Raw genomic sequence first — 26202 nt, 5'->3', positions numbered from 1 at the left:
AACCCAGGAGGTTTAGATAACATCCAGAGTCTCAGAACATAATACAAAAAATGTCCAGGTTTCAATAGAAAATCATTCATCATACAAAAGAACCAGAAAATTCTTGAACTAAAGGAAAAAGATAATCAATAGCCAAAATACATTGTTGGATCAACATATATATGCTGGATTAATCATACATTGCTGGTGGGAATATAAAAAGTTAGAGCAACTCTAAGAAAATTAGTTGGCAGTTTCTTAACCACTAAACACCCAATTGCCACATAACCCAGCAGTTGAATTTCATGGCATTTATGTCAGCGAACGAAAATTTATTCATAAAAAAACTTGTACACAAATATGTGTTTTATTCACAATGGCAAAAAACTGGAAATGATCAGATGTCCTTCACCAGATGAGTAGTTAAACAAACTATGGTATATTCATACTATGGAAAACTACTCATCAATAAAAAGAAAGAAACCACTGATACATGCAACAACCAGCATAAATCTCCAGAGAATTATGCTGAGTGAAAAAAGCCAGTTCGAAAAGGTGCATATGATATGATTCCATTTATATAATATCCTTGAATAACAAAATTATAGAAATGGAGAACATTAGTAATTCTGGCTGCAAAAGGGAAACTCCAAGTATCTTTGTGGTTATGAAAATATTTTGTATCTTGACTGTATCAATGTCAAAACCCTGGTTGTGATACTGTACTACAGTTTTGCAAAATGTTACTATTGGGGGAAACTATATACGGGATCTCTCTGTATTATTTCTTACCAACTGCATGTGAATCTATAATTAACTCAAAGAAAAGAGTTTAATGAAAAAATTATCATTTGCAAAAGTTTTAAAAATATAGAATAATTGGGCATAAACTGAACTAAAAATGTGAAATACCTATACATCGAAAACTATAAATAATTCCTGGGAAAAATTAAAGACTTAAAGAAATGGAGAGATATGCTATGTTCATATTCCTACAGATTCATTCATTGAGTAAATGAATTGATATTAATAAGATGTGAACTGTCCCTGAATTGGCCTATAGATTCAATGCAATCTCAATTAGAAATTGACAAGCTGATTCTAAAATATGCACATGTGGCAATTCATAGGGCCTAGAGTAGCCAAGGCAATTTGAAAATACAACAAAATTGGCAGACTTAACATTTTCTGACTTTAAGACAGGATAAAGAGACAGTAATAAAGACGGTGTGGTACTGAATAAAGGTAGACGAATAGATGATTGGAACAGAACAGTCCAGAAACTGACCCACACATATACAGTCAATTAATTCTCAAAAAAAGTGAAAAGGTAAATCAGAGGAAAAAGGACAGTCTTTTTAGCAAGTGGTGCTGGGTTGACTGGATATGCATAGGCTAAGGAAGAAAAAGCAACAAGAAATGAAGACGCAAAACAACTTCAATCCATACCTTGTACCACATAAAAAATTTCAACCCCAAATGGATCATGGAGCTAAATGTAAAATCTAAAACTATAAAACGTTTAATGAAAACATAGGAGAAAACCTTTTGAAATCTTGGGTTCAACAGATTTCTTATAACTACATACCCAAAGCAAGATCTTGTAAATTATCTACTCTCCATCTTTATTGTTATGACTCTGGTCTCGACCACCATCATTTTTTTGCCCAGACTACTACTTCTGTATCCATTCCATCCCTACTTTTACCTCTGCCCTGTCCAACCACTTTCACAAAAGTGAGAGTGATGTTTTCGAGCATATATCTGATCATATCATTTCCCTGCTTAAAGCTCTAGATTAACAGATTCCCTTGGGATAATATGGCCTTCAAAGGCCTTCAAAGATCTAGTCCCTTTCTAGATCTCAGCTTCATCTTGCATTATTCACCCCCCTTGCTCATTCTGCTCTAGCCACACCTACCCATCAGTTCCTCTAAAAGCCAAACTCCTCCAATATGGCAAACATGGTGGTTCTTTGAGCATAAATTGCCCCCTCTTCCCTCCTTCATTATCCACTGGCTAATCTATACTCATCTTTCAGATCTCAGCACAAATGTAACTTCCGTAGAAAGTCTGAATTTACACACCAAGATCTTTACACTTGCTGTTTCCTCTGCCAGGGAAGCTCTTTCCCAATAACATTATATGACTCACTCCTTGATATTATTTAGGAATCTACTCAAACATCACCTTCTCGGAAAGAACTTTCATGACCGCTGATTTAAAACACCACCCTTCCATCACTCTTTAACCTCTTACTTTTCTTTATTATCAGATATGAATTATATTCTTTAATTACTTGTTTACTTATGTAATCTTTCTAACTCTCTAGAATATGAGCTCCCCAGGGCAGAGCTTGGCACACAGTAAGACTCCAGGAATCTGATGTATGAATTTAGGAGTTCAGGCTTGCAGGTAAGATATATATATGTGTGCGTATATACACACACATAAACATCTGTAATACAGAGATATGGGAAATGAATGAGCATTTCCCTACACAGAGTGAAGCACTTGAGTTAGATCTTAAGGGATGCACTGGAACGTATACACTAGAAACTCTAAGTAGAAAGCCTACAGGTGCAGTCGAAAAGAAATGGAAGAGAAGGCACATGAAGAAAAATGTAAGTATTTGAGAAAGAAAGACCACTGTTGCACAGGATTCATATAAGGAAGTATACATAGTATTTCATCTGCTCAAAATGTCCTTCCTCCATTTCTGTGTCTTAATTCTATCGAACCAATAAGATATAGGTTCAAATATCATTTCCTCCATGAAAACTTTCCTTGTCTTTCCTTTCTCCCAAATTCCATTCCACATTCCATATATCAACGGTTCCTTATGGTAATTTATCCTCTCTACCTTATTTCAAGGTTATTTGATTATTGTACATGTATTATTTCTGCTACAGGCCTTTATACTGCTTGTAGTCCAAATGGCAAAAAGAAACCAAAAAATAAATTAGAATGGTCAGTGATTATTTTTTAGATTTGGTGGTTGGTGGTGGTGGTGGTGGTGAAAGGAAAGTTTGTATTATCACGTTTTAAATGATCACTGCTAAATTACAGTTTGGAGGTGCTAACCTATTTAAAAATCCTGTATTAGATGAAGAAACCATGGAGAAATTTTTCTCCTTTGAGGGAGTAGACCTTTTGACTCAATGTGTTTAGATTTTTCTTTCTTTTCCAAATTTTTACCACTTCTTTTAAATTACTTATTAATATCTCTTAATATCCTCTTACATACATTCATTCCTTCACATATTTTTAAGCTAGCACTATCGGCATTATGACAGTTAACTATTATATAGACTCATACTGGTAGAAATTTATTCTAAGAAAGCTACATTAATTTTCAGCAGTTTAATTATTTTATGTACAGTGTCCCTTAAAGACTTAATACATAATTTTTAAAAACCAAATAGATATAACTATTTCATTGTTCATTTTTCCTCATAAATTTTCCCACTAAGACTTTGAAAGAACTTTCAGTTACTTATAGTTGAAGTATTAAATTATCTGTTTGTATTAAATGCTTCTGTATTCATTTTGGTTCTTTTTTCCAGCTCAAAGTTTACTCATTACCACAAACTACAGTAGTTCACAAGGGGACGTATATCATTAGAAACCAGAGGAAACTGATGCCAAAACAGCTCTTCTAGGATGCACAGTTAGTACATAATAGACGCCAAGGATTAGATTTGTTTTAATTAAATCATCTAAAAAGAGAATCGACATAGCAAACTAATATTCTTTTAAAAATAAACCAACCTCCATTTTTACATGAAAAAAGCAAAAATAAGATGAAATAAAGGGATTTATATACAATAACTGTTTAAAAATGTTTCACATATACCAGTCAGAAATTAACTATGGTCTCACTATACATATGATTATTTTGGAGTCTTATCTTTTGTTACTTTATGTTGAGAAGCTAACAGAAAATTTACATGCAATATTCACAGTTTACAGCCCAAATGGAACAAATAAGATGACAATAAGAAGTAATCTTCGCAAATATCATTTAGTAGTAATTTAATTTTCCTAACCATATCATTTTCTATCAATTTTTGAAGTGTATATTATATATATTGAAAACTATATCTTTATAATACAAAAACAAAAAGTTAAAGAAACAGTTTTTAAGAATGGTGATTTTAAAACTGCATGATAATTTTATCACAATTACAAAAAAAAAATCAATAGAGGCATTTTAGACTACTTTTACTCCTTTTCTCAATTTTTTTGTATTTTATAAACTTATTTTTTCCTTGCTCTTTTCTTTTCCTTTTTTCCCCCTACTATAGACACTTCCTTTAGGCAACAGTGCATCAAAAATCCTCCCACGTTCAAAGTCGGCTACATCTGTTGCTCTTTTCCATTGTTGAGAATTCCTGCCTTAATCCTATTTGACTTTATTCATGAAAAGGTCATCCTGAATTCAACAAATGGAGAAGCGATGGCAAGCACTGTTGAACGTGGCTGAGAAAATGCTGTTGTGGAACACGTAACTAGTGTGCCTGCAGTATCTGAGAAGTGCCTGACATGCATCCAGTCCTGAAGCCTCAATCTTGAAGTGTGTGATATGTATTATTACCATATTTGCTAAACATTATATCAATTATAATAATAATCTTGATTCTTGGTAGTTCACTGCTGTTTCGTATATCTTAAAACAAATGTTGAATGTTCATATTAGTAATTGTGCCTACCTTCATAAGCATGAATAAACTCAGAGGATCTACACTAACCATTAGTGTTTGGCAAATACAGTCTTTATTGTTCCTTCATAGAATGGCCTCTCTAATTCTTTAATTCTCAAAATATGCCAATGAAACTAAATTATTATATTCAATGTAAAAAATAAGCTCCCAATCACAATAAGCACTAAAATAGATGGGTTTGGTTGTGCCTCAAAACTATTTCTAACAGACGTTGATTATGAACTACAGCTATAATACATATACCACTGGCCTTTTTCTCTATACTAAATATAGCTCAAATCTATAATTTATTGCATTCATATACATGTGACCAAAACTAGGAGACATTAATAGGCAGATTAAAGTAGGCACTAAAATAAACTTGACTAAAGAAAGATTTATGAGGTGAAGATAATTATTTTTAATATGCTCATAACTCACCATGACTAAAATATGGAAATACTCCTACATGCTTATGTCCAAGTTTAAAAAGATGCCTGCCAACTTAAGAAACAAGCTCAATTAATTTCAAGCAATCAAGGAAGAAACAATTGGTATTCTTATAGCTTAATAAGGAAAAGAAATCTTATCTACAATATACTGTGTTGTTGACCTTAAATAAGATTTTTAGTATAAGGAAAAGCTGAATACAAGATTTTTAAAAAATTACTTAGTTAATTACCATACAAACTCAAACAGTTATTAAGGATACCCTGTCAATGTTTCATAACATAAAATAATCCAATATAAAAGATATATTTTCTAAAAAGATATTTTAATGCATAGTTTGTGCTGAATGCAAAATATATAGTTTAAATATGAACAAATAGGTAACATCATATGTCATCAAACTCATCAACACATTTTATTATAATCTCTCAAATTCTGATAGAGAAAACTATATAAAATTCAAAGGATGCAAAAATAAAAAGACAAATTTCAATTTTTAAGATACTCCCATTTAAAAAAAGCCTGAGTGTAACTTAATTTTGTTAAATTATATTTTCTCAGTGATATAATTTAAGGCTAAATATTTAGCTTTCGCTTTTTAAATTTTTTTATTTTGGTAGTCACTTATCAGACCATGATTCCTCTGTTCCCCAAGCTTTTCAGTACAGTAGTTAATGCACTACGGAATCCTTAAATGTACTAGAAAGGTTAACCATGTAAAGAAGGCTTTCCAAAATCTATTTTTACAAGCAAAACTATTTTTAGCAAGTAAATCAGTTTACAAACTTGAATTTGCCTGAAATGTAGCACACTTATACTAGAAAGTGTGTGAAGTAATGAATGGTCTAACATTGCCTCAGTTTCCTTATTTTTAAAATGGAGAATCAGCACCCGCTCTACCTACTTCATGATTTTGTACAGAGAATAAAATAAACCATGCATATTTAAAGGTTTTGGAGACTGTAAAACACTTTTACAAATGTAAGAAATTGTTATCATGCAAAGGGAACTTCCATCAACTGGTGAGCAGTTATATTTCTTTGAAGCAATGTTCAGTTCATATGGAAATACACTCATATAAACCAAGGCAAAATGTTCTCTGTCAAAGAGTCTCATACTTTTTCACTCCATGATTTTCTTAAGAACTTTTATGACCCTAGCAGTTGGGGACTACCATCATCTTCGAGACTCCTCCAGATGGTCTCAGCATGGAACTCCAGTATGTGTGAATGTAAAATATTTGTGACAGAACAAGTGGCAGGTGTTCTTTCTCCAAAGCTAATGTTACCTGCTGTCATTCAATTCAGACCCAGTCTCCAAATCCAAACACAAAAAATTCTAGCAAGGGTTTCATATCCTGCCTGAGTGAGAGACCACACACAATGAATCTGGATGGAAAGGTCTCTTCCTCTCATTAAAGGGATGGGCAGAGGAAATGTCAGAAAATTACAAAATGTTTATGTTGCCTATTTTTCCTATTAAAATACATCATGTATCTTAAAAGACTATTGGAGCCAGCTTTATTTTTTCCCCACGAGACTTAACAATATCCCTCGTCTGAAGATGTCCCACTCCTGGCCCAAAGCTCAATTCTCTGTGCCCTTGTTCTTTATGTTGTCCTGAAGCAGGGGAGACCCCTCAGCTCCTGAGTTAATGATAATGAAATATCTTCTCTGTGAAGTTCATAATTAATGTCTTCCCCTGGGAAGCTTCAACAGGGCAGTAGCTCTTGATGACCCTGAGCTTAGACATCCTTAAAGGAGTTTTAAGGATCATTATCTCACAATCTGAATTTTTGTTTCTTACATAGATTTGAATTTTAATTGCCAAATTTCACGAAATCTATCACTTTGCTAAACCCTTGAAAAGCAAGACAAATTTCACTGCTAATTGTGATATTCATGTGTAGGTGCATGTCTCAGATGGAAGAAGAGGAGCAGAAAGAATGGAAGAAGTTAAACTGTCTAAAACCGAATTCATTTTCTTAAAAACAAATATATTTTTCTACTCTATTAGAGGCAGAGCCAGATGACCTTCCTTTCCTTCCTTCCTCCCTCCCTTCCTGCCTTTTTTCTTTTCAGCTATCCATCTATCTATCCATCCATGCTACAAATATTTATTGAGCACTTATTACATGCTAAGCACCCATGCTAGGATCTACGCACATAGAAATGAAGTCCCTGATCTCATAGAGCTCATAGAATAGTGTGTGTGGCAGGGGAGATTGTTTACAAAGTGTATAGGTAGAAGACAGTGAGGGAAGGCCTCTTTAAAGAGGTGACAATGAGAAGAGATCTGAATGAAATGAGGGAATAAGCCATGAGAAAATCTGGGAAATAATATTCTAGATGGAGTGAAAAACAAATATAAAGGTCCTGAGGCTAGAACAACTGGGTATACTTTAGGACCAGAAAACTAGCATGGCTCTAACAGAATAAGAAAGGCGGTGGCTAGAAATAAGGTTGGCAGAAGAGGCAAGATCACATAGGGACCTGGAGGCCATGGTAATTTCATACTGCAATGGGAAGCCATTGGTGGGTTTTAAATAAGGTAATGAAGCCATTGGTGGGTTTTAAATAAGGTAATTTTATACTGCAATGGGAAGCCATTGGTGGGTTTTAAATAAGGCAATGACAAATAATTTTAAAAGATCATTCCAGTGAGATATCCAGTCCCAAAAGATATGCTAGAGACCTTTACACTGCAAAATAATCAGATGCTGCATAAAATATATAAATTCTTATTGAATTGTTGAGCATAAATAACATTTTTTTAATGTAAAGGAAAATCCGAGGGATGAACGATGTGTTCTTCTGAAAGACAAGGGTTTTACAAGGGCAGAAAGATGTTTTTGTTTTTGTTTTGAGTCTCTCCACAAACATGCCCCTCCCCCCGGTCCCTGCCTCATGTTCCTCTTTCATTGTAAATGAGTAAGAAGGCAATTAAATAAATTTAAATGGGCACATCCTTACAACCAAAAGACTGTTTCTAGGAATTTTTTTTAGCACAGTGGTTTTTCAATGTTGGCTAAACATTAAAATCATCTAGATAATAAAAGAAACAAAACAAAACAAACTTGATGTCCATCTCCACTTCTAGAGATTCTTTTACTGGTTTAGGGAAGGGCCCAAGCATTTATGTTTTTTAGTTTCCCAGCTATAGCTGAGAACCACTACCCCCAAGAAAACCCATATATATGTATATCAAGCGATATAAAGAATATTCACAGCATCATTATTTCCAACAGCAGAATTTTGGGGGGTGAGAGAGATTCTTACTTCTATCATCAGGAAAACAGATAAATTATGGTAAATTCCATGCAACAGGATATTATACAGCAGTAAAAATGAATAAACTACACCTATATGCAATGACATGGATAAATCTTAGAAATATATTGAGTAAATAGAGAAGTCTAGCTAAAGGATAAGTCATTTGTGTAAAGGTCAAAAAAAAAAGAAAAATTAAAGAACATATTGTTTGGTGTGTAGGATAACGCTATTTTTGTAAAGCTTTCAATAAACATAATGTTTAGAGGTTCATACATATAAGAAAATGGTTACCAGCTATGTGGTTGGGAGTAGATTAAAAGTGGCAGGATGGGGCAGAGCATTACAGGTAGATCTGACATTATTGGTAATGTTTCAGTTTTTAACACTGAATGGTGTTCATTTTGTTGTTATGATCTATAACTTACATTTCATATGTTATTTTGGATAAATCAAATATCGAATAATAACAATTTTAAAAAGATTTCTACTGTGTAGAAATAGATTTTTGGATAGGTGACATAAGTAGAAGCAGAGAAATAAGTTGGGAGGTTACTACTGTAATACAGGAGAGAGATGATGATGGATAATATCACAGTGGAGTCGGGGGATATGGTGAGAAGTGATTAGACTTAGAATACTTTTTGAAGAGTAAAACTTCCAGAACTTACTAATGGATTGAAGAGTCTGCACTATCTCATACGGTAGCCACTAGTCACTTCCGGCTATTAAAATTAATTAAAATTAAATTTAAAACTCAGATCTCTTTAGTCATAGTAGTCATTTTAAGTGCAAATGTGGCTAGTGGTTACCAAATTAGCACAGACAAAAATTTTCATCACCACATAAAGTTCTGTTTGATAGTTTGTAGGAAATAAAGGACTAAAAATAGCTTCTAAGTGTTCTGCCTGAGCAGCTAGTTGAATGACAGTGCCATATACTGAGAGATGGGGAAAATTAGGAGACTAGCAAGTTTGGAAGGAAAATGAAGAATTCGATTTTCCACAAAGAGAAATGCTGAGTAGGCACAGATTAGTGAAAAGTTAGAGCTAAAGATACACATTTGAAATATATTACTAGTATACATAGTATTTTGAATCACAGGATTAGATTTGATTACAAAATGGTACATCTCTTTTGGAAGGCCTTTTGGCAATGACTACCAAAATTACAAAGGCATTTACCTTTTGACTCACTTCAGGAAATTTACCTAATTTATATGAAATTACCTGTGTACAATGTCATTCATTGTAGCACTGCTCATAACAACAAAAGACTGGAAACAAACCATATATGGGAAACTGGCTAAATAAATTGTTATATTCACACACTGAACAAAGATGTAAATCAGAATGAGGAAGCTCTCTATGTACTAAAATAGAAGAGTTCCAGGATATACTGTTAAGTGAAAAAAAAACAAAATTAAAGGGGCAAAACGGTATTCATAAGATGCCACCTTTGGGGCAAGAAAGTAAAAACATAAGTATAAATATTTTGATTTGCTCATATCTGTGTGAAAACCATTGGGAGAATATGCAAAAAGCTACTAAAAGTGGTTATCTCCAGGAGCTGGAGTAGAAGGAAGTGTAATATGGTGAACAGGGCATGGGTGGTAGCAAGACTTCTCGACATTATTTTCATTTTTGAATCATGTTAATATGTCATCTGCCTAAAACAATTTTACTAATACGTTTTAAAAGGAAAAAGTAATCAGTCACATTAAATGCTGCTGAAGGGATCAATAAGATATGTACTAAAACTGACCATTGGATTTAGAAAGATAGAGGTGACCTCAACCAGGAAGGTTTTAAAAAATAGAAGTAGGAAGAAAGTCCTGTTTATAGTTGATTGAAAAAAACAGAGATGACGGATGAGTACAAGACTACTTTTTCAGTAGAAGGCAGGGAAAATGGGAAGCAGCTGAAGGGACATGCAGCATCTAAAATTTTTGTTTCTTCTTAAGATCGGTTCTGTTATAGCATATTTGTAAGTTATCTGATGGGGTCAGGTACAGAGTAAGAAACTGATGCAGGAAGCAGAGGGGTCAAATCAGAATTAAAACCCTTGAGTCAATCAGGGGGATGGTTTAATATACACACTGATAGGTGCTCCTTAGATAAAAGCAAGAACAGTTCATTTGGAAAAACAAACCATATTGGAGAATGTGAGATTATAAATCATGTTGCCCTTCTCTCAACACACACACATACATGCACACTCTAACTTCAATGGCTTTCCATTATACATGGGTTAAATGCTAATATCATTACTATTGTCCATAAGATCTTCCATGAGCTGGGCAGTACCTACTATTCCAAATTTGTATAACATTATTTTCCTTGCTTACTACATTCCAGTTACATGGGCTTTCTGTCAGTTCTTCAAACATGACAAATTATTTGTTGCTTTGGGGACTTCATATATGCTTCCTGGAATTCTTCTCTCCTACTCTTCCTATTATTGTCTCCTTATCATCTCTTAATGTGTCTACCATCATGCTCTCTTATAGTACCCTGCTCTTTTCCTCCAAAGCATTTACCATTATTTTTGTGTATGTGGGTTCACTTTGTAGTACCTCTCGAAGTTGAAACCATGTCTGTTATACCCAATATTTAACATAATACCTGGCACACTGTGAGTGTTCGATAAAAGTATTTTTAAATTGTGGTTTAAAAAACCCCACATAATATTAAATTTCCAGCTTAACCATTTTTAAGTGCACAGTTTATTACTTAATATTTTTTTGAATGAGTGAAATGAGCAATTCAACCAGTTGCCCAATCCAGAAACTACTAAATCATCCTTGATTCTTATTCTTCCTTTTTCTTCCTCAGACTATTCTTAGGCTTGACTATCCTAACTGTACAGTTTTATTCGCCCTTTCATTTGATCTTCACTACATTGCTCAATGGCTCGCACCCTCATGATCTGTGGCCTGGATGACTATAAAAGTTCACTATCTATATTCCTGTCTTCAGGTTGTTCACTCTCTAGCCTTCACACACTGCCTTCAAAGTTTCTGTTCTACTGAAATCTGATCATGTATTTCCTTTACCAAACAGAAACCAAGGGCGCGCAAAGTTGAACCTGGAAATCAATTGTGTGAGCAGTGGTTTCGTTTTGCAATATTGGAGCCAAGAGCTATCAAGGGAGGTCACTGGAGTCTTAGGTAAAAATGCTAAAGGTTATAGTAAACAGCAGAAGCTGAAGACAGGGAAGGCAGTGGGGATAGGCAATAGATGGAATGTTAAGAGACGCTGCTCTGGAAATGTTGTTAATTCTGTCATAGGAAGGCTCTCTTGCTGAGGGCCCACTCCGCTTCTGTAGCCATTACTATTATTATGATTGTGTTATTGTAAAACTCACCCTTGTACAGTTTTGTAAGTTTGACAAATGCATACATTTGTGTAACCACCATCACAAGTAGATAGATATACCACCATTCCATCACCCCCACCAAAATTCCTATATATCCCCTCATCCCTGACAACCACTGGTGTATTTCTGTCCCTATAATTTTTCCTTTTCTAAAATGCCACATAAGTGAAGTCATACAGAATATAGCCTTTCGAGTCTGGCTTCTTTCACTTAGCATAACGCATTTGAGAGTCACCCATGCAGCTGGGCATATAAACTATTGCACCCTTTTAGTAGTGCCATTTAGGACCTGGCTTCAAAAGATTGCTGATTACTGTCTACACAATTAATAAAAAATTCCAATAATTATACGCAAAAATATCACAACCTGATTCCATTTCTATGTCTAAGTACCCCACTCACCTATACACTTATAATCACACTAGTACTTTCATACTTCAATGCTTCTGCCCATCTGTTCCTTTTGAAATGCCCTTCATCCCTTTCTTTGCTCACTTAGCAAACTCTAACTGTCCTTCAGTTGCTCAGATAAACTGTGATCTCTGCTGTCTCCATCACCACCACTATACTAGTCTATTCCCCTCTACACACACACACACACACACACACACAAACACACAGTCTTCCTTGTTCCTAACCGCTAATAAGGAGTGCTTGGAGAAGAGGTGTCAAGATGTAAATAATACTCTTATAGTACTCCAACCTATTTCTACTATAGCGCTACTAATACTGATGATATTTTTCATGTGCTTGCTATATTGGGTAGGTTGTGCGATTGTTGAAGACAAAGACTTGGTCTTAGGTCTTTCCTTTTAGTTCATTGTACAAGTCTTTGCACAAAATAAGGGCTTCGTAAATAATGAATGCATGAAGTAGCACATGAGGGTAGGCAGGTCTCCAGAAATCTTCTGAGATGTCTTAAGTGTGTAGTGGATACTACCTCCCCCCAAATCCCTTCCTTTCCTCCAAAAAAACTTTGACAGCCATTCCCATAGAACACTTCTTTTTTTAGAAAAAGAATATAGTCATGCATCTTTTATGTTTCATCCATTTTAATTGATTTCTCACCTAAGCAAAATCAACTAAAATTATCATTAATGAATATTTATTGAAATTATTCTACCCCTTGTCCTTGTCTTAGCAAATTTTAAGGTAAGTAATCTCATTTAGTAAGATAATTTTTACTTCAAGTTCAGACTGTGTTATGAGTAACCATGAGTACTTACTACTGAACTGCTTGCTATAGTATTCCACATGACTGGTGTGTCTAATCCAGAGTCAAGAGGTTAACTCTTGAAAAATTTTCAGATTCTACTTTACAGCACTTTAGCATTTGTATAAAAACATTACACAAATGTACACATGTATTTCTTATAATGAAAATATTCAGGTAACTAATGATGTTTTAATATGATAAAGAGAATTTAATCATGGTACTCACATTTTTATTTTGAATAACATATCATGTGTCCTCAAAAAAATGGCAAACTATATACTGTTCATTTAGCTTTCCTTCTTTTTGAGGTATTAGGAAGCTAAGAATTAAGACTACTTTCAATGCTTCCCTCAGAGTGAATAAATGCTTGACTTTAGAGTCATATAAACATAATACTTTTATTGATAAGTATCTTTTAGAAATTTCCATGAATGTCTTTTTTATTGCTGTTTATCAAAATTATGATTACTGCTTATGGAAATTATAAAATACACATATGTCTGTGTTAATATTTTTAAAATTAAGAAACATACTAGTAATATATTTGGTTACATATACTCTAAAGCCTCTTCATTCAAATATCAATATGGAATTAAATGGTAATGTTTGGGACATGGAATGTTAATTTGTAGTAAGTAAATATTTTGAAGTAATTTTTTCTTTCCAAAAAATTAGAGGCGCTCTATAGGAAAAACACTTTTTTTCTGGGTTAAAAAAAAGTAAACCAGTAAAATAATGTCTGTTTATGTTAAAAATATTGTTTTTGTCAATTTTAAATTTGTGAAAATAGTATGGGCTAAAATGAGAATAACATCTATATAAGGTTTTACTAGGTAAATTAAAATATAAACAACTTTTAAAGAAAAATATATAAGGGGAGTAATCAGGGGGATCGTGTCATAAACTATACATATGTCTAACCAATGTACAGTATCCTTGAAACTAATAAAAAAAAGTTCAAATAAAAACAAGAAATATAAGAAATATGTGTAAGGGGGAACAATATGTAATTAAACAACTTTTGAACATTGTGTGAAAATCTTAAGTGCACATTACTTGTATATTTAACTCATTAAAGCCAAGCCAGATGAGGACCTACACTTGAATAATGCAAGTTATAGTGAATGCATGAAAGAACGAACTGTTGTTCTATTAAAAATAAAAATAAACTGTTACTTAAACTAGTCACTCAATTAGAGTAGCCTTTTCTGTTTTGCATATTTATCAGGTTTTACTATAAGAAGTTAAAGGTGGATGGTTTGTATAAATAAAGCCTAGCTATGTTAAAACCTAAGTTTTCCAAAGAGATAAACTTAGGTAATTAAAAGATAAACACTAAAGAGTTTCCACTGCAATACATCTAATGGTGGTGGTGGTGGTAAAGAAATAGCTTTAGGATATTTATACAAATTATTACATCAAATTACCACACCAAAGAATTAGAAATTAAGATGTAGTCACACAATTATCTTTTAAACTTCACAAGGCATTCTGGGTATGAGAAAGGTCCCAAACTTTGGAATTTATTTCTAGAATATAAATACAAAGTTTCCATGCCCAAAGAATTATTAATTTATTCATGATGTATTTTCAACTATTGGCTTTGCGTCTCATTATTGGAGGGGTTTAATCTAGCTTTAAAAGTCTTTCTGCAGCACTATGATGAATGCTGACTATTAGAAGTCTTTTTATTTAAAAAGGACAAAAAGATTTCTGAGTTATAAACTTAAGACCTAATGAAATGATCTAACTACACGCAGGTTTGCAAAGAAAATGCTCGCACGCCCTTAATGATAATGGTACTAAATGGTGCCAATATATAGTATACATATTAATCTTTAAATCACAACTCTTAATCCAAATATTAAAGAGTTTATATGTCCTACAGTAGTTTGGCCTTCTGTATAAAAGCAGTTAAAGAATATCTGTTACTATTTAAAATATGTTTAAACCTCTTGTTTTAATGCCATGGAAACAGTAAAAGGAATATTAAGCCATTTTAAGGTATCTATTTGCTCCACTAATTCAATTGTACTGTGATTGTTTTTGAGACTCTTCTCCAAGTTCAAACATGTTAGGCTTGTTTTTCAAGCCTTTCAAGTTGGGACTTATATTAAAAAATAGTGCCAAGCAAGAAGTTTAAGGAAACATAAAACCTTCATTGAAATGATTACAGGAGTTCAACTTGATTGTAAACATCTTCCTCACCAACACAGTAGTAAAACAAAAAGTTTTCATCGGATTATAGTTTATTTTCTGTTTATAATTTCTTCTTTGACCTATAGGTTACTTGAAAGGATATATAAATTTTCAAGTATATGGGTTTGTTCTAGTTATTGTTTTGTTATTGATTTCTAAATTAATTGCACTATGGGCAAAAAATCATAATTTTAGCCATCTGAAATTTACTGAAAACTTACTTTACAGTCTAAGATATAGCCACTCTTTGTAAAGAAATGAATTCTACAATTGCATAATACAGTATTTTATGAGGTCAAAATTGTTCATTGAGTCTTTAAATCATACTGATTTTTAAAGTCTGTTTATTCCATCCATTATATAGAGAGATGTGCTATAATTGCTCATTATAATATGGATTATCTCTTTCTCCTTGTGGTTCTTTCGAAGTAAGTTTTTGTATATCTTGAGAATATGTTATTAGGTAGATACAAATTCAAAAATTATATCTTCTTGGTGAACTAAACCTTCTATCATGATAAGTGAGATGATCAGCTTTATATCTAGTAATGTATTTATCCCAATTTGATTTAATATAATTAATAATAATTTGAGTCCGAATCTATCAAATTATTTCAAGTTTTCTTTTTGTTCCGGCCACTTTGTGTTTATTTTTCTCTCCTTTTCAGAAATTATTTCTAAAATCTTTCTTCTATTCTTTCTCCTAGTTTGAAAGTTTTACATCATGTTTTTATTCTTTTAGTAGTTGCCCAAAAAATTACAACATGCTTACTTAACTAATCAATGACTTAAGAGCAATCAATCAACATCTTTACCCTTCTTCTTAATAATATAAGGATCTTAGAATACATTAGCATACTCACCCTCATTCCCAGCTTATATATTATGGTTGTTACATATTTTAATTCTTTTATTTCAGCCCTGCATGAGATATTATTGTTTTATATTGTCAATTTGTGTGTAAATTTATCCACATCTTTGTCATTATGTGATGTTCTTTCTTAAATTCCTGACCTTCTAAGGAATATTTTCCTTCTGCCTAAATTACATATTTTAGAATTCTCTTTAGTGAGGATCTGCTGCTAACATTTAGTTGTGTAGAAACATCTTTATTTTGGTCCTCATTCTTAAAAGATGCTTTCACTGGACATACAATTCTAGACTGGTAGTTATTTTCCTTCATTATGTGGAAGATATCATCTAATTGTCTCTAGCTTCTATTGATGCTGTTACGAAATCATCAATTTCCTTTGAAGGTTTTTTAGCTTTTTCCCACCTTTGAGCTTTTTAAAAATCTCTCCTATCTATCTATCTATCTATCTATCTATCTATCTATCTATCTACCTACCTACCTACTTACCTACCTACCTACCTACCTACCTACCTACCTATCAATCAATTAATCATCTTCTGAAGCTTCACTATGAAGTGTCTGAGTTTAGAGTTCTTTTATCCTGATTGGGATTTGCCAGGCTTCTTGAATCAGCGGACTATAACTTTTATTAGTTTTGAAAAGTTCTCAGACATGATGTCTTCAAATATAATCTCTGTATTATACTTTCTTTTTTGTCTCAGTATCTTATTGTAATTACATTTTCCCCAAGCCTTCAGGTGACTTTTGTTTTCTAAATTTTTATAATGGAAAATTTCAACAGAACAAATATATTGTTGCACCTATGTAACCAATCACCACTCAGCTTCAAAAGTTATTGACATTTTTTCTAATTCTGTTTCATCATTCCCTCCAAATAACCACCCCCACACATTTATTTTTCTTTCAGAGTAATTAAAACAAATCCCAGAATCCTACAATTTTTAACGATAATCTAGTACATATCTCAAAAAGATAAATATAGTTAAAACATGTAATTTCTCCACCCCTCCTCCACTTTTGCCAAGCTGTTCATTTATTAAATGAATTAGGTCGTTTGTCTTGGATGACTTCCCACATTCTGTTTTAGATGACTGCATCTTTATGGTGTCATTTCACATATTCCTCTACTCTCAAGTATTTCTTATAAAGTGGTAGTTATTATAACCAGTGGTTTCACTAGATCTCAGTTTAATTCTTTGGCAAGAATACTTTATAGGTAGTTCCATATGCTTTCTATTGCAATATATAGGCAGCACAAAATGACTGGTTGTCTTACTCTTAATATTATTAAGATTTATCACTATGGTTGAGTACTATCAGTCTGATCCATTCATCTATTATAAAACCTTTCCTCTAATGATTTTAGCATTAATGCTGATTGTTGCTTGCACCATTATTTCATTAGAGATTATAAAATGGTGAGTTTTCTAATGATATCATTCCTTCTGCATCTCATAGCTAGAATTCTATGGGGAAGAACTTTCCCTCATCAGCTATTAAATTATCTTAGAATACAATTCATTAAGGAAAGTCAAGAATAAATACTTGACTCTTTCCCTTCATTTATCAATTTATATAATAATGAGTTGGTGCCCTAGTAACTTCTGAAGTCAATTATTTGGGTATTATTATAAATCCATAATTTTTTATATATCTGATATTTCTCGATCTTTGCAGATATTTATTCTTTTTAATTATATAAACATGCTCCATTGTCTCCAGCATTTAATGTTACAAAAGCATCTGATGGTAAAATCTTTCCTTTGTAGGTACATGCCCTTGCAAAATCAAAAGTACTATCATGACATGCCTAGATTTGGATTTTATTCCACTCATTTTACCTGGTACTCATGAGCCCTTTTAATCTGAAGACTCAAACTCTCGTAAAGACTTCAGCTCACGTAAATTCTCTTCTCTTTCCTTGATAAATTATTTTTCTCAACTGTTCTCACCTCTATAACTCTCATTATAAATATAATAAATTTCCTAACTCTATTTTCTTATTTTTCTTCCCATTATTTTAATCTCTTCAGTTTTCATCTTGAATTTTTTTTTTTTTTTTTTTTTTGGCAAGGCAACCCTTGGTTGACCTCACAGATTGCAAGGACCTTGTCAGCTTACAATCCCTTATTTTTTTATTTTTTATGCCTACACCACTTGGTCTTCCTACGTGGTCTCCCATCCAAATACTAACCAGGCCTGACCTTGCTTAGGTTCCAAGATCAGATGGAATCAGGCTTGTTCAGGGTAGCATGGCCATAGACCCACCTTGAATTCTAAAGAGAAATTTTCATGTTTGCCTAATTCATTAATTTGATGTTCTGTGATATTCTATCAAGTGTTTACAATTTTCGAATTTGAAAAATATATTTTTCTCATATCTAAGAGCTCTTTCATATTCTCAAATTATTTTTTATCATCTTTTAGGAAATAAAGCTTATGGAAAATTTGCAAATATAGTACAATGAAAGACCACAAATTCTTTATCTAGATTACTCATGATTAACATTTTGACTCACATTATTTTTGATGACTACTTGCTAATTTCATTTATTTTATTTTGTATTAAAAATGTTTTTCAATTACAGTCAACAGGTAATATAATAGCTTCAGGTATATAACATAATGGTTAGATATCTATATAATTTATGAAGTGATCACCCCATAAATCTAGTACCCATCTGACATCCATACATAGCTATTACAATATCATGACTGTATTTCTTATGCTGTACTTTACATCCCATGACTATTTTTATAAGTGGCAACTTGTACTTCTTAATCCCTTCACCTTTTTCACTCATCTCCCAACCCCTCTCCATCTGGCAACCATCAGCTTATTCTCTGTATCTATGAGTTTGTATCTGTTTTGTTTGTTCATCTGTTTTGTTTCTTAGATTCCACATATAAGTGAAATAATATGGTATTTCTCTAATTTCTTGTGTTTCATTTATCAATGGAATGTCTAGTCAAATCATTAAAATGTTAACTACAAGTTTTATAAAAAATAACTTTCGTTTTTGTGGTTTGTTTTAAAGGTTATTTGCTCTAATATCTAAGATTGTTTCCCTTTTATTGACCAATTTTCTGCAAAAATTTTAATGAGGCACTCATTTTCAAATTCATGCATGACACTGAGAATGAGTGTCTTCTTAAGAATGCGGTATCTATTGTCAAAACTAAAGAGACACTCATGCTTGGGTTTAAACAAGTGCCAAGTTTGTACAAGTATGACTGCAAGAGTAGGTTGTTCCTTAAATTTTGCACCTTAGTTGCCTCTCTTGCTTTACCCTAGTTCTGGCCTTGCTGTGTACTTGGTTGTGTGTTTTTAAAATTTTTTGGGTTTTGTTTGTTTCTTATTATTACAGAAGTTTACCCAGTACTGGGAGTTGAGAAGGTTCTGTCTCAGTTTGTACAAATTTGTTCAAATACTCTAGTTTCATTCCTCTTCTCCATACAGTAAAAGGTAAGCTTCCTTCACATTTATCATCAATAATGTACCCTAATGTGATCCTGCCAATATACACTCATTCATTACTAATTGCTTAGCCTTTGTAAAGCATTTAGCAAATAAGCCAAACTTGTGAGTTATTCTTTATCATTAAAGTGAATGGATAATTTATTTACCTTATTCAGGTTCTTTTCCTATGTGAGGGCACTTTTGTATCCATAAGGAAATGTGGCAATTCACTCCTCAGCTAGAAAACTGTGACACATACCTTAACTCAGTTATTCAAAAATATATTGATACAAAAGAGCAACCATTGAAAATTACACTTAATTATTTTGCAAAATTTGTTTCAAAGGCAAGCATTTTATTCGGTTGTTTTTTTTTTTTTTTAAACAAAAATTTAGCATTTCCATCACTCCTACTGAATAGTCATAAAAATCAAGGGCTAACTTTTAAAGATGTTCTCAATGCTATGGTTGTTGATTCTTTCAGTTTGCAAAGGCCTTTACTGTCAGATTTGCTCCATCTGTGCACCAGGGCTAGGGCTAGAGTGAGGCAAGGCAGTGCTTAGAGCATAAAATTGAAGAAGGAATTCCCTCTTTGGGTGGGGCAGATGTAGAGGCTGCATTTGCACCAACCTGAGAGGAAGTGCCTCCTTAAATTTTGTGCTCAAGGATCCTCTCTCGCCTCGCCATAGTCCAGGCCCTATAGTACATATGTCCAAATATACTTTAGAATTTATAATGCAGGTGCCAAAAAAGAAAGGAATGTTTCCCAATACCTCCACCGGTAATTCTTTCAGACATCATTATATAAATGTAGTGTGATTTTGAAGAAAATATTATTCAACTTTTGGTAGGTTTTTTGTTGTATGCATGGGTTTTCATTGTTGCATGCTGTTATACTGTTTCTGGACTTTTTAATGCTCAATTGTAAAATATTCTGATGATTTTCCTTTAAGGTTTACATGACTGGTTTTCAAATGTCATTTTAAAATGACTATTTCAGGTAGTTATTATTCAGGTTTTCTCATAGAAGAGATAATCTCGCACCAAGATTTGGGCTCATTTGCATTGCCACTATGGAATTCACATAAATAAAAATCTATGGCACAGCCTGCTAACTATTCCTTAATATCCATTCTACTCTTCTTTCTTAGTAAAGAACCCTTGATTTTTTAGCTGGGTGATAAAATTGCCCAGAATAAAGATTCATTTTCTAGCCTCTCTTTAGAGGTAAGTGTGGCTGGGGGTTTTTCGTTTGTTTGTTTGTTTTTGTTCCGTTCTCCTTGTCAGCTGGAACAGGGTTGGCTGTGGCTCAAGCAGCCATCTTGAGCCACAAGGCAGAAGTCTATGCTAAGGATGGTTGGTTAATCAGCAAAATAGGAGACTGGATCCCTGACTATGTGAGGCTACTGTGTCAGCACTGGAGTTTTAATATTTTCAAAGATATAATTTTTTTAATTTAAACTGTCATTTGGAGCTTCCTATAGCCCACAGATAATCCTAATTCCAATTCAAATTTCAGAGACTCATGTGATTAATAAGATCTTTAAAAATAATTCTTGGAGTCTCCACATACATATTAAGAAAAAGTAGTTGATTTAATGTAATTTGTTCTTAACCTTTAGCTAAAGTCAGCCACACTGAAAGAAGGGTAGCTTTGTATGGGGGAGATAGGAAATTCTAAAACAAATTATTGTACAGTGAGAAAATAAGCTTGACTAAATTATCATTAGAAAAGTAAAGGCAGATTAAAGGCATTCCAGAGAGAGAAGCAGATACAATTGAGGTTGATTCCTGAGGCCCTGCTATATACTCTGCCTAGGGTTCTGCAAAATCTCCTTGAGTCTTTTTAACAAGTTATCCGTTTTACTTAAGAAAAAAAAAAATCAACCAAATGGCTTGTTTCTATTAGTTACAAACAAAAAAGTACTAACCAAGAATAGGTGGTACATACAGGAGAATCCCATTTGTGCAGTATTATTGAGGAGCAGAGAATTCTGATAAGATACTCTAGTAAGTAAAAATTTTTATAGGTAACTTAAGCTTATCTTTTTGTCCCCCAGCTGTTACTGAATGCAGCCTGGCATTTTATTTTACAAAATAACTGTGTATTTATCATTGTATTCAATTAAATTTTTATCCTCATTCTATTTATGATTTTCCTTGGAATGTTTGAGACATTATGAATTTACATATGAGGAAATTAATAGTCTGACCGTGTGCTTATTGTTTTTTTAGCATGAATGGCCTACAGGCACCATTCTGAACAGTCTTGCATTGACAGAAATGGAGGTAAAGAAGTTTCTAGAAGGAAGCTTTCTGTGAAAGAGCCGAAAAGGGTGTTTGCCCTGTGGTTTGAATACGCTGCTAGGACGAATCAAAGGGACTGCTGCTGTATGTAACTTTGAGATTGGTTTACCCTGGGCTTCCCACAGTTACTGCAATCTGTAGTCAAGTTGAAAAACATCCAAGTGCAAACCTTAGGCCTTTAATAGAACTTTCTAGAAAGAGGTAATGATATGAGTGAAGGCTTCAGTTATTTAGCTGGGCCTTGAGCTATAAATGGGATTTTCACTTTTAGAGATGGAGCAAGTGAACAGTAGTATCACTGTCAACAAATGGAGCTCCACCAATCAGGATCTTTGAGGGAGCCCTTCCCTACTTGACCAGGTCCATTCCATCATTGACTGTGCAGTGGGGCTCTTCTCTGTGCTAACACAAAAGCATAGTTTAATTTATTTTAATTCTTTATTGTCATAAACGGTCGACTATTTATATTGTGGTTTTTATGAAACTGCACATATAGTTTAATAATATATTTTAGTAGATGGATCTGGCAACAATATCATTTATGTTACTAAGCTCTTTCCTATAACTTGGAGCGCATTTTATACTAAGTTGTATGAAATAAATCTAGTTTAGTTATACATTTATTAACTTATATTCACAGTCAGTAAATGGTAGTCAGCTACCACTGAGTCTAACTTATCATTTTAAGTTATTGGATAACTGCTGTTTAATGTCAGGTTATTTCACCTGTCATATATCATTTATCATACATATGCGTGTGTGTGTGTATGTGTGTATGCATATACATATATAAATTTCTGAATAAGCCCAATATCATCACTGTGCTTTTTCATCTCCTATTTATTATCTTTTTTTATTACTGTCAGTAAGTATGCCATTGAGTCTAATCTTTATCTCATATATAATTGTGTAGTTAGTATTTTCAAATTTTGTTTTGTTTTGTTTTGTTGTGTAATGGTCCTTTTAATTTTTTTTACATGAAATCTTACATGGATTCCAACATATAAAATAAATAAATGTGGATATGAGCTGTGGAAGTGAAACAGAGGGTCCAGCATCCTCCTGCTGAGCCTCCAAACCTGGGCTCCAGTGCTGAACACTGAGGTACCGCATGAAACCCAGGCCACCACCGAAAAGTTTAATACCCCTGATTGAACACAAGAGTGACTTCCTCTCTTGAAGAATAAATCTTTTTTAGGAAATGTAATTTTGTGTCTTTTACAGAAGGTAACAACTACAAAAAATCCATAACCTCATAACCCCATAATCTCTATTAATATAACAAACAAAAAGGAGTAAAACATGTATAAGATTTGAAAATTCAAACAATACAGAAAGGTTAAAACAGGAAGAACAATGCCTTCCTCAAGTTTGTGCATACCCTCCATTCTACCAAAACCTTTCTCCTTGAAGGTAACCACTATTAAGTTACTTGTAATTCATTCCATAATGTATAGGTGTATATCTATGTGTATAAGTGTATATGTGTGAATAAAGCTTTTTAAATAAAACTTTATATGCACAAAAGTATTATACTATGTTATGCACTTTGTTTTTTAATATCAGCAATCTTTTTTAAAATTAATTTTTCACAGCTGCATTTCACATAGTTGTTATCTGAACTAACTTTCAGATCAGCAGGTTACTGTGAATATGACTGATTGTGTTTCTACTATCTGTGTCTGAGAATCACAAGGCAGTTTCCAAAAGAAGCAGGGTGGTAAAATGCTCAGTCTTTCCTATAAGCATCATTTATTCCACAATTTATCTGCAGAGGAACAGTATCCTCAAAATAATGTTAAAAAAATAGCCATGTTATACTTCGCTACAACAGAACTTAATTACCATATGTAACAACGTTTCTATGAAAAAATGGAACTGGAAATACCTCTCTAGAGGTGAAATGACACAGTGGGAAAAGTAGGGTATTAGACTCAAAATACCTGAACTTTAATCCTGGCACTGTCACTACTAGTTTTATCACTTTGAACCAGTTACTACAATTCAGCTTCTTATAAGTAAAACGGAGATAATTGTATGTATTTATCAGGCAGTTCTATGGATCCAATGACGTAATAGAACATTTCCTGGCACACAATAGGCACTGTTAAGTTCCTTTCCATTCTCCTACAAAGAGATTAGCATTTTTTAATTAGCTTCAAACTCCTGATGGATTAGGGAAGACGATGGGGCAGGGAACGAATAATGGAGTAGAGATTTGGGGAGACAGGGATAGTTTTAGGTATTCTTGATAGTTAGAATGAATAAAGAACTTAAATAGCTTCTTGATTCTAATTAGTGCCCCTGTTACTGTCTTTTTTCCCCCTTATAGGGACAGGAATTGGCCATCTCCTTTGCTTTACATTTCTACCATTTGCTGCTTTCATTTAGAGTCCTCCACTCCCCACTGCCTAGCCAATTGCAAGACAGAATTTAGTCCTAGTTTCTCCCTCCTAAAGTTAGAGGAATAAAAAAAAATACCTGATATAAAAACAAACACCTAGAGGTTGACTCTTGAAACAGCAGAGAGAAGAGATCAGTGAACTCAATCTCTCCCTAAAACAATGAAAATATAGGCAAACAAACTATTTCAGAACTCTATAATTTAATGAAAGCCACAGACTGAAGTAAAAAATCCAACAGAAACTACTGAACCTCGATACCCTTGATAACAGCAGCAGCTCAGGCACCTAAGATGGAATATGGTTCAGATATCACATGGTTGATGAAAATGTCAGTTCCAATCCTGTCTCTACTGGTTGGGAGATCTGTGACCTTTACTTTTCTTCTCAAGTTCATCTTAATTTTTCCTTAACTATCTGTGACAATTACATAATGTAATATGGTAATGACAACAAAACACCCATGAGTAGATAAGGAAAAGTTATTTACTTAAAAAAAACTTGCTAAATCCAACATTTCTACCTTACATGATAGATGCATTATTTGCAATTAAACCATTTAAAAGTTTCAGACTTCTGTTCCAACATTGTTTTACCTATACATATAGTTATTATGCATAAAAATTTGTAAAAAAAAAAGTAGTGACAATAAGACCAAAATTGTAACTTCATATAAATCAAAGTGACAATATTGAAATTCTTCAACAAAGTATTTCTCTGCACTGAGGCTTAATCTTTCCAGTATGTTTCTCAAAGGATGATTTCTACTCCTTCCTCTATATCAGTGTAAGCTATCCCTCATATCCAGCTGCTTTAGAATATCCTTCGTTTAAACCACCAAACACATAATTATAATGCTTTTCTTCTCCTGGTTTCAGAATTTCATTTTATAAACAAATTTTTACCCAAACTATCCAATCCATACTGTACTATAAATTTATAGTCTCCCAAACATATATACAATGTTGCAGTATAATGGATTTACTTGAATTCTACTTTTAAATCATCAAAAATAGTTAACGATGACTTTCCTTAATTTTAATTAAACTGCACAGGGGGCAAAAGCAAACATTAATACATGTTTTACTAAGAATAAACTCCTACCTTAGGAGATGTGGAGAGATCTCTTCCTACAGAAACAACTGTGTTTTCATTTACTCCTCCAGTCTTTGGTGAGATGGCTGGTGGGGCTGGGGCTCTTCTTTTTACTCTCTTTTCAGTTTCTAGTTCTTGAATTGGATTTACCAAATTATTTGGAGGAGGAGTTGGTTTAGGTTCATAAAAAGGATTTGATCTAAATAAAAGAAGAAATTATTGTTAAATGTCTCCTAAACATGGCTTATTTCTAACTAAAATAATATGTTCAGTTATAAAACAAGAAAATACTGAAAATAAGGAAAAACCCAAACCAGTGATAACCTATGATTCAGAAGCAATCACTTTTAATCTGTTTTGTTAATCATTAATGATAAAATTTCCCCTTTTAAAAAGTATTTTTAAATTCTTTTAACACAAGGTTAACTCAGCTCTTATTATATATAGACCCTTAGAAAAATGTTTTTAATAATAGTAAATACTATATATCACACCCAAGGAAAAAGAAATTAGATGTAGAAATATTGATTTGTTTTTTTATGCTCCCAACAACAAACATCTTTTTCCTTGCATTTCATCCCTTCCTCTGTGTTAAATTCTCTTCTCATTAGGGAACATCTTTTATAAGTTCACTCAGTAAAGTTCTCTTAGCAGTAAATTATCTCAAGAGTTGAAAGTGCCTTTATTTCAGCCTGACACTTAAATGACAGTTTAGCTAGGTAGAGAATTCAGGCACTTTGAAGATATTAGCCTAATGTCAGCCTATCACTGCTCTTTTGTAAGTCTATTTTATCTCTGGTTGCTGTTAAGATCTCTTTATTTCTGGTTTTGAGCAATTTTACTATGACACATCTAGGTGTGAATTGCTTTT

General features: G+C 33.1%; 1 protein-coding gene and 1 pseudogene across 14 annotated transcripts in view; both read right to left on the bottom strand.

Moving 5' to 3' along the window:
- EHBP1 (EH domain binding protein 1) overlaps positions 1-26202 on the bottom strand; it is a 292696-nt gene that overhangs the window by 123641 nt on the left and 142853 nt on the right. For all 14 annotated transcript variants that reach the window (XM_016163002.2, XM_016163001.2, XM_036225110.1 and 11 more), the window contains one exon: positions 25341-25530. In XM_016163002.2, the coding sequence (XP_016018488.2) occupies positions 25341-25530 (190 nt within the window). The remainder of the gene's footprint in view (positions 1-25340; positions 25531-26202) is intronic.
- On the bottom strand, positions 18214-18332 carry LOC118606298 (annotated as a pseudogene).

The sequence above is a fragment of the Rousettus aegyptiacus genome, unplaced genomic scaffold, assembly GCF_014176215.1.
Source record: "Rousettus aegyptiacus isolate mRouAeg1 unplaced genomic scaffold, mRouAeg1.p scaffold_m13_p_7, whole genome shotgun sequence".
NCBI lineage: Eukaryota > Metazoa > Chordata > Mammalia > Chiroptera > Pteropodidae > Rousettus > Rousettus aegyptiacus.
This window is presented reverse-complemented; position numbering and strand designations above follow the sequence as displayed.